This window comes from Echiichthys vipera (assembly GCF_963691815.1).
Source record: "Echiichthys vipera genome assembly, chromosome: 22".
Taxonomy (NCBI): domain Eukaryota; kingdom Metazoa; phylum Chordata; class Actinopteri; order Perciformes; family Trachinidae; genus Echiichthys; species Echiichthys vipera.
This window is the reverse complement of record NC_139847.1, coordinates 968,292-977,926: the sequence shown is the minus strand read 5'-3', so window position 1 is coordinate 977,926 and position 9,635 is coordinate 968,292. Positions and strand designations below refer to the sequence as shown.

General features: G+C 46.7%; 1 protein-coding gene across 1 annotated transcript; it reads left to right on the top strand.

Annotated features, from left to right (window-relative positions):
• Nucleotides 1-5,705: 5,705 nt before the first annotated feature.
• On the top strand, nucleotides 5,706-9,426 carry LOC310963893 (uncharacterized protein; the record flags this gene model as incomplete). The annotated part of the gene is made up of 5 exons (XM_083936850.1): nucleotides 5,706-5,724; nucleotides 6,818-6,911; nucleotides 8,491-8,744; nucleotides 9,282-9,304; nucleotides 9,388-9,426. The coding sequence occupies 5 exons, from the start codon at nucleotides 5,706-5,708 to the stop codon at nucleotides 9,424-9,426; spliced, it is 429 nt and encodes a 142-aa protein (XP_083792976.1).
• Nucleotides 9,427-9,635: the final 209 nt, after the last annotated feature.

The window sequence follows — 9,635 nt, the reverse complement described above, 5'->3', positions numbered from 1 at the left end:
TTTGTTGTGTTGATGCTGAGTTGTTTCTTTGAATCTGTTTCTGCTGTTGAACCTTTGATTAAAGTTCATTTGATTTGACTTTGTTAAGCTTCTCTTTCTTCTTCTTAACTTGCTTCCGTCTTGATTTTAAAAGTGGACTGAAGGAGTTGGAGGAAGTTCCATCAGGGTGCAGATGCTTTGAGCTCTCCGCCCTGTGATCTAGGACAGGGTTTCTCAAATGGGGGTACGTGGACCCCTAGGGGTTCCTTTGAGTACTGCAGGGGGTACGTGAGCTCTTTTTAAAGTGTAGAGACGTGTTAAATTCCTAAATCAATTATAATAAAACAAGAGCAACAATAAAAACCCTGTAAATGTAAGTTTAATAAAACACTTTCCAGGTTCTAAAGGTGAAGTGTTGTCACTAAGGACCCTTAGTTTGAACCTTTAATGATCACTGTTGACATCAGAGATGAACACATCAGCTGTTCATCCCCGTTCCCTGAGGGGAACAGCACAGTGTGCAGGGTAAGAATCACACAATGGCAACAACACAGGTAGAGAGTGACAAAGGGGGAACACTTCCATGAAATACGAAATAAAGAAGGAGTGAGAAACAGTGGAGCGAACCCAAGTGAGCAAGGCATTATGGGAGAAACAGTTGGTTAACTCCCATATCTATAGAAGAAGAAGCAGCTCCAGAAGTTCCCACTAAGCCTGAACGCAGCACTGTGACGCAATTGCCGTGGGCGGGGCTAAACTACTCAACGAGATGAGCAGCGTCCAGAATCCAGAGCGAGTTCAGCAGTCCAAGAGGAGAGCTGCAGGATCTGAGAGACCAGGACCAGGATGGAGCAGCAGCAGGACCCGGAGCCCAGCGGAGCAGCAGCAGGCTCGTCCTCTCAGGTCAGTGTTCAGGACTTGAACCACACTAAAGACACGAGGAGGAGTCTCGATGGTCCGTGGATCCTCCGCTCCTTCTCTCGGTGGACAAAGGAAACATGGCTCCGTGTTTGCTGCTTTCTTTCTGCTTTTTCCCGCGCTCTCTAATTAGTTTCGTGTGATTTTGCTGGCCAGCCGTTTGGTTTTACTTTTGAAAGGACAAATGAAAGACTCCAGGTGTCACAGCTGTCAGCACTGTGACAAGTCCTTCACATCACAGAGGGATTTAAAGATTCATGAGAGAGTTCACACCGGAGAGAAACCATACAGCTGTGATCAATGTGGTGCATCTTTCACTCAATCAGGTCACCTAAAAATACATCAACGCATTCACACTGGAGAGAAACCATACAGCTGTGACCAGTGTGGCGCAGCTTTCACTCTATCAGGTAACCTAAAAGTCCACCAACACATTCACTCAGGAGAGAAACCTTACTGCTGTGGAGAATGTGGGAAATCCTTTCGTCAAAGTAGTGTCCTTAAATCCCACCAACGTGTTCACACAGGAGAGAAACCATACTCATGTGAAGAATGTGGGAAAACCTTTTCTCGAAGTAGTACCCTTAAAACCCACCAACGTCTTCACACAGGAGAGAAACCGTACTGGTGTGAAGAATGTGGGAAAACCTTTTCTCAGAGTAGTGACCTTAAAACCCACCAACGTGTTCACACAGGAGAGAAACCGTACTGGTGTGAAGAATGTGGGAAAACCTTTTCTCAGAGTAATATCCTTGAATCCCACCAACGTGTTCACACAGGAGAGAAACCGCATATATGTGAAGAATGTGGGAAAACCTTTTCTCATAGTGGTGCCCTTAAAACCCACCAACGTGTTCACACAGGAGAGAAACCGCACTGGTGTGAAGAATGTGGGAAAACCTTTTCTCAGAGTAGCCACCTAAAATCCCACCAACGTGTTCACACAGGAGAGAAACCGTACTGGTGTGAAGTATGTGGGAAAACCTTTTCTCAGAGTAGTACCCTTAAAACCCACCAACGTGTTCACTCTGCATCCCTGTGAACATTTCTCAGAGCCTGGCTGTATCCTCCTGCCTGCTCTCCATGCCCTGATGCTTGTGTTGTTATGTTCTCAGCTTTTCTCCAAGCTGCATTCATTGAATGTCTAATTAGCATGGATGCTATCAAGGCTACAACTTCATACTCTGTAGTCACAAGAACACCCACTACTCTGCTTGGAGCGATGGTGCTTAAAGAAGTTGGTCAGAGCCAGAGAAGCTGTTTCTACTGTGTTTGAATGATTCCTGATCCACTGGGCGTTTCAATGTCTGACTGATTAATGAATCGTTTTCCTGCTGTTTTTAGTTTGTGTAAAATAATGGGACCCTTTTGTCCTTTGTGTAGTCGTGTTTGTTGTTTGTTTGTTGCTCCAGATTTGCTTTTGCTGCTCTAATGAAAAGCCCACGGTGCCGAAGCATGGGAGCAGCTTTAAATCCTCAGATGCTTTGTTGTGTTGATGCTGAGTTGTTTCTTTGAATCTGTTTCTGCTGTTGAACCTTTGAATAAAGTTCATTTGATTTGACTTTGTTAAGCTTCTCTTTGTTCTTCTTAACTTGTTTCCTTCTTGATTTTAAAAGTGGACTGAAGGAGTTGGAGGAAGTTCCATCAGGGTGCAGATGCTTTGAGCTCTCTGCCCTGTGATCTAGGACAGGGTTTCTCAAATGGGGGTACGTGGACCCCTAGGGGTTCCTTTGAGTACTGCAGGGGGTACGTGAGATCTTTTTAAAATGTAGAGTCATGTTTAATTTCTAAATCAATTCTAATAAAACAAGAGCAACAATAAAAACCCTGTAAATGTAAGTTTAATAAAACACTTTCCAGGTTCTGAAGGTGAAGTGTTGTCACTAAGGACCCTTAGTTTGAACCTTTGAGTTTTGAGACGTGTCCTGTCTGACCCGAGCCGTCCCTTAGCACCTGAAGTTAAACTGCTTCCATCAAGACGCAGGTTTAATTTAATGTACCCAGATTAAGGACGGTCAGGTTTAAAATACCCAGATGCAGGACTCACAGGTTTAATGTGTCCAGATGCAGGACTCACAGGTTTAATGTGCCCACATTCAGGACTGAAAGGTTAAGAAAATCCTGGGTTCCAGTGGCTGTTGGCACTGTGGTCACTTTAACTCCTGATTTGTATCCAGTTGTTATCCAGTGAGGCACTGTTGCACTTTGTTTGCTTGTTTGTTGTTGAATTGATGTTAATTGTGTTCCTGTGTTGTTGTCCCATGTCATCCATGTTGTTGTTTTTTGCTCCTGGCTGCACCGAAAATTGCCCTACGGGGACAATAAAGATCTCTTGACTCTTGACTTGACAAAGGGGGGACACTTCCATGAAATATGAAATAAAGAAGGAGTGAGAAACAGTGGAGTGAACCCAAGAGAGCAAGGCATTATGGGGGACACAGTTGGTTAACTCCCATATCTATAGAAGAAGAAGCAGCTCCGTAAGTTCCCACTGAGCCTGAACGCAGCACTGTGACGCAATGGCTGTGGGCGGGGCTAAACTACTCCACGAGATGAGCGGCGTCCAGAATCCAGAGCGAGTTCAGCAGTCCAAGAGGAGAGCTGCAGGATCTGAGAGACCAGGACCAGGATGGAGCAGCAGCAGGACCCGGAGCCCAGCGGAGCAGCAGCAGCCTCGTCCTCTCAGGTCAGTGTTCAGGACTTGAACCACACTAAAGACACGAGGAGGAGTGTCGAGGGTCCGTGGATCCTCCGCTCCTTCTCTCGGTGAACAAAGGAAACATGGCTCCGTGTTTCCTGCCTTCATCGTGTGTGTGTGTGTGTGTGTGTGTGTGTGTGTGTGTGTGTGTGTGTGTGTGTGTGTGTGTGTGTGTGTGTGTGTGTGTGTGTGTGTGTGTGTGTGTGTGTGTGTGTGTGTGTGTGTGTGTGTGTGTGTGTGTGTGTGTGTGTGTGTGTGTGTGTGTGTGTGTGTGTGTGTGTGTGTATGTTTACGCGCGTGTTCGTGTGCGTTTCCCGCAGACGGGGAAATTCTTTTGTCACAGCAGCAACAGAATATTACAAAATAAGATAAAAAAACAAGCAATAAAATCAAAATTAAAAAGGGAAGAAATATAAATAGACATATGTACATATTCACATGATACAGTGCAGTGGTTCTTGGTTTGTTTTGTAATAATTTAGAATGGTATAAATAAATATGAGTAAATGAACAGAAGTGACCTTAGTACAGTGCAGGGTACAGGATGAGGTCAATAGTCTATTGGGTGCACCAGTCCACAAAGTCCTGAATAAGTTCTCTGTAGGCTCCTTCGTCTCCGCCCCTGATGAGGCCGACGACAGCAGAGTCCTCAGAGAACTTTAGTAGATGGCAGTGAGGGGATTGGTGGTAGAAGTCTGCGGTGTACAGGGTGAACAGGAAAGGAGCAGGACCGTTCCCTGTGGGGGAGGGTGAATGACAGGGGGGGCAAGGGGGAGTCCGTGGCATGAAAGCCGTGGAGGGGAGGTAGAGGTGCTAATGGGGCAGTGGGTGTCGGATATGGGGGATGGTGAATGGTGGGGGTGGGGTCTGTGGCATGAAAGCCGTGGAAAGGGTTTAGAGGTGATAACGGGGCAGTAAAAAGAGGTGGTGGGGGCGGGGGAATGGAGAGGTGGTGGGGGGCGGCAGAGATGGATGGGTGGGTGGGTGTCTGATCAAACCTGTTGAATAACAGGTTCATGTTGTTCACCCACGTCTGATCCCCCGCAGCCTAGGAGCGTGGTGTCCTCTACCCTGAGATAGTTTTTAGGCTTTTCCAGACTCCACTGACGTTCCTCTGCTGCAGCTGGTTTTCCATCTTCCTCCTGTAGCTGTTCTTCCCCTCTCTGACCTTCTTCCTCAGCTCCCTCTGCACAGCCTTCAGCTCCTCCTTGTCTCCTGACCTAAAGGCCTTCTGTTTGTCCTTAAGAAGGGCCTTTATGTCAGGTTTAATCCAGGGCTTGCTGTTTGAAAAACACCGTACAGTCTTGGTGGGTGCAGTGTTATCAACACAAAAGTTTATGTAGTCCGTTATGCAGTCTGTAGAGCTGTCGATGTCCTCCCCATGGGAAACACACAGTTCTTCCCACACATTTGGGTCAAAGCAGTCCCTCAGAGCCTCCTCAGACTCCTTAGTCCATGCTTTGACTGTGCTGACTTCAACTGGTTGCCTTTTTACGAGGGGCTTGTACACAGGCAGGAGATGCAACAGGTTGTGGTCAGATCTTCCCAGGGGAGGGAGGGGGATCAGTTCTATGGCTCCTTGATGTTGACATACAGTAAGTCCAGTGTGTTATTGTCTCTGGTGTGGCAGGTGCCATGCTGTGTGAATGTGGGCAGAGTAGAGGACAGAGGCATGATTGAAGTCTCCAGAGATGAGGAAGAGGGCTTGTGGGTGCTGTGTCTGCAGTGAGCTTGAGACTGAATGAAGAACATCACAAGCCGCAATCAGCGTTAGCAGAGGGGGGGTGTGAACTCCCTCAGGAGGTAGTACGGCCTCATGCTAACAGCTAAGAGTTCTTTGTCCTTATTGCAGACTTGTTCTTGAACAGTGATGTGCTCAGAGTTGCACCAACTGTCATTAACAAACACAGCCAGCCCTCCTCCTTTCCTCCTACCGCTCTCTGCCGTCCTGTCTGCCCGCCATAATTGAAACCCGTTCGTGTCAGGGGTCAGCTCCGTTAGCCACGTCTCAGGGAGCACTATGATGCTGCACTCGCAGTAGTCCCTCTGATGCCGGGTCAGCACCGTTAGCTTGTCCATCTTGTTGGGAAGAGATCTTACATTCCCCATGATGACAGACGGGAGAACGGGTCTGTCGAGTGTCCTCCTGCGACGGCGAGGAGCTCCGGAACGGCACCCGCGTCTCCTCCTCCTCGGGAGTGACAGAGGAATGTCCGTCACATGCTTATGTTGACATTAGGGAGTGCGTTATATGACCTGCGCGTGGAGCCGTCGCCTCGTTTCTGCCTGATAGAAAGCGTGTAGCATACAGCCATGCTGTTATCTGAGTACAGACTGTGTCCTTTAGGTTTCCATCTTACATCAGAGAGAGAATTGGAAGTATTTGTTCGTGCTGAGATGCAACGTTTGAGTTGATTGTGTACGATACTGTATAGTGAATCTTGGGACATCTATGGACAAATGCTCCTCATGGTGCCTTTAAGAAATGTCATGGAGGTTCTGTGGTGATGAGTTCAATGTCTACAGAGGCCAGTTCCACCCCCAGGCCCCTCTTTGGTCACAGGTGCTGATGCATTAGTCAATCTGGAACACTTGTGGTTTATGTTTCACGGACATGATCAAAATGTTAGTTATGGTTGTAGATAGTTGCTTCACCATGGCATCTCACTAACTCTCTCTCCCTCTGTGTGTTGCTATAGAAACAGAGAAGAGGAAAGAGACTCAGTTGTCACAGCTGTCAGCACTGTGACAAGTCCTTCACATCACAGAGGGATTTAAAGATTCATGAGAGAGTTCACACCGGAGAGAAACCATACAGCTGTGATCAATGTGGTGCATCTTTCACTACAAAAGGTTACCTAAAAAGACATCATCGCATTCACACTGGAGAGAAACCATACAGCTGTGACCAGTGTGGCGCAGCTTTCACTCTATCAGGTAACCTAAAAGTCCACCAACACATTCACTCAGGAGAGAAACCTTACTGCTGTGGAGAATGTGGGAAAACCTTTCGTCAAAGTAGTGAACTTAAAACCCACCAACGTGTTCACACAGGAGAGAAACCATACTCATGTGAAGAATGTGGGAAAACCTTTTCTCAGAGTGGTGCCCTTAAAACCCACCAACGTCTTCACACAGGAGAGAAACCGTACTGGTGTGAAGAATGTGGGAAAACCTTTTCTCAGAGTAGTGACCTTAAAACCCACCAACGTGTTCACACAGGAGAGAAACCGTTCTGGTGTGAAGTATGTGGGAAAACCTTTTCTCAGAGTAGCCACCTTAAAACCCACCAACGTGTTCACACAGGAGAGAAACCGTACTGGTGTGAAGAATGTGGGAAAACCTTTTCTCGGAGTGATTACCTTAAAACCCACCAACGTGTTCACTCTGCATCCCTGTGAACATTTCTCAGAGCCTGGCTGTATCCTCCTGCCTGCTCTCCATGCCCTGATGCTTGTGTTGTTATGTTCTCAGCTTTTCTCCAAGCTGCATTCATTGAATGTCTAATTAGCATGGATGCTATAAAGGCTACAACTTCATACTCTGTAGTCACAAAAACACCCACTACTCTGCTTGGAGCGATGCTCCTTAAAGAAGTGGGTCAGAGCCAGAGAAGCTGTTTCTACTGTGTTTGAATGATTCCTGATCCACTGGGCGTTTCAATGTCTGACTGATTAATGAATCGTTTTCCTGCTGTTTTTAGTTTGTGTAAAATAATGGGACCATTTTGTCCTTTGTGTAGTCGTGTTTGCTGTTTGTTTGTTGCTCCAGATTTGCTTTTGTTGCTGTAATGAAAAGCCCACAGTGCCGAAGCATGGGAGCAGCTTTAAATCCTCAGATGCTTTGTTGTGTTGATGCTGAGTTGTTTCTTTGAATCTGTTTCTGCTGTTGAACCTTTGATTAAAGTTCATTTGATTTGACTTTGTTAAGCTTCTCTTTCTTCTTCTTAACTTGCTTCCGTCTTGATTTTAAAAGTGGACTGAAGGAGTTGGAGGAAGTTCCATCAGGGTGCAGATGCTTTGAGCTCTCCGCCCTGTGATCTAGGACAGGGTTTCTCAAATGGGGGTACGTGGACCCCTAGGGGTTCCTTTGAGTACTGCAGGGGGTACGTGAGCTCTTTTTAAAGTGTAGAGACGTGTTAAATTCCTAAATCAATTATAATAAAACAAGAGCAACAATAAAAACCCTGTAAATGTAAGTTTAATAAAACACTTTCCAGGTTCTAAAGGTGAAGTGTTGTCACTAAGGACCCTTAGTTTGAACCTTTAATGATCACTGTTGACATCAGAGATGAACACATCAGCTGTTCATCCCCGTTCCCTGAGGGGAACAGCACAGTGTGCAGGGTAAGAATCACACAATGGCAACAACACAGGTAGAGAGTGACAAAGGGGGAACACTTCCATGAAATACGAAATAAAGAAGGAGTGAGAAACAGTGGAGCGAACCCAAGTGAGCAAGGCATTATGGGAGAAACAGTTGGTTAACTCCCATATCTATAGAAGAAGAAGCAGCTCCAGAAGTTCCCACTAAGCCTGAACGCAGCACTGTGACGCAATTGCCGTGGGCGGGGCTAAACTACTCAACGAGATGAGCAGCGTCCAGAATCCAGAGCGAGTTCAGCAGTCCAAGAGGAGAGCTGCAGGATCTGAGAGACCAGGACCAGGATGGAGCAGCAGCAGGACCCGGAGCCCAGCGGAGCAGCAGCAGGCTCGTCCTCTCAGGTCAGTGTTCAGGACTTGAACCACACTAAAGACACGAGGAGGAGTCTCGATGGTCCGTGGATCCTCCGCTCCTTCTCTCGGTGGACAAAGGAAACATGGCTCCGTGTTTGCTGCTTTCTTTCTGCTTTTTCCCGCGCTCTCTAATTAGTTTCGTGTGATTTTGCTGGCCAGCCGTTTGGTTTTACTTTTGAAAGGACAAATGAAAGACTCCAGGTGTCACAGCTGTCAGCACTGTGACAAGTCCTTCACATCACAGAGGGATTTAAAGATTCATGAGAGAGTTCACACCGGAGAGAAACCATACAGCTGTGATCAATGTGGTGCATCTTTCACTCAATCAGGTCACCTAAAAATACATCAACGCATTCACACTGGAGAGAAACCATACAGCTGTGACCAGTGTGGCGCAGCTTTCACTCTATCAGGTAACCTAAAAGTCCACCAACACATTCACTCAGGAGAGAAACCTTACTGCTGTGGAGAATGTGGGAAATCCTTTCGTCAAAGTAGTGTCCTTAAATCCCACCAACGTGTTCACACAGGAGAGAAACCATACTCATGTGAAGAATGTGGGAAAACCTTTTCTCGAAGTAGTACCCTTAAAACCCACCAACGTCTTCACACAGGAGAGAAACCGTACTGGTGTGAAGAATGTGGGAAAACCTTTTCTCAGAGTAGTGACCTTAAAACCCACCAACGTGTTCACACAGGAGAGAAACCGTACTGGTGTGAAGAATGTGGGAAAACCTTTTCTCAGAGTAATATCCTTGAATCCCACCAACGTGTTCACACAGGAGAGAAACCGCATATATGTGAAGAATGTGGGAAAACCTTTTCTCATAGTGGTGCCCTTAAAACCCACCAACGTGTTCACACAGGAGAGAAACCGCACTGGTGTGAAGAATGTGGGAAAACCTTTTCTCAGAGTAGCCACCTAAAATCCCACCAACGTGTTCACACAGGAGAGAAACCGTACTGGTGTGAAGTATGTGGGAAAACCTTTTCTCAGAGTAGTACCCTTAAAACCCACCAACGTGTTCACTCTGCATCCCTGTGAACATTTCTCAGAGCCTGGCTGTATCCTCCTGCCTGCTCTCCATGCCCTGATGCTCGTGTTGTTATGTTCTCAGCTTTTCTCCAAGCTGCATTCATTGAATGTCTAATTAGCATGGATGCTATCAAGGCTACAACTTCATACTCTGTAGTCACAAGAACACCCACTACTCTGCTTGGAGCGATGGTGCTTAAAGAAGTTGGTCAGAGCCAGAGAAGCTGTTTCTACTGTGTTTGAATGATTCCTGATCCACTGGGCGTTT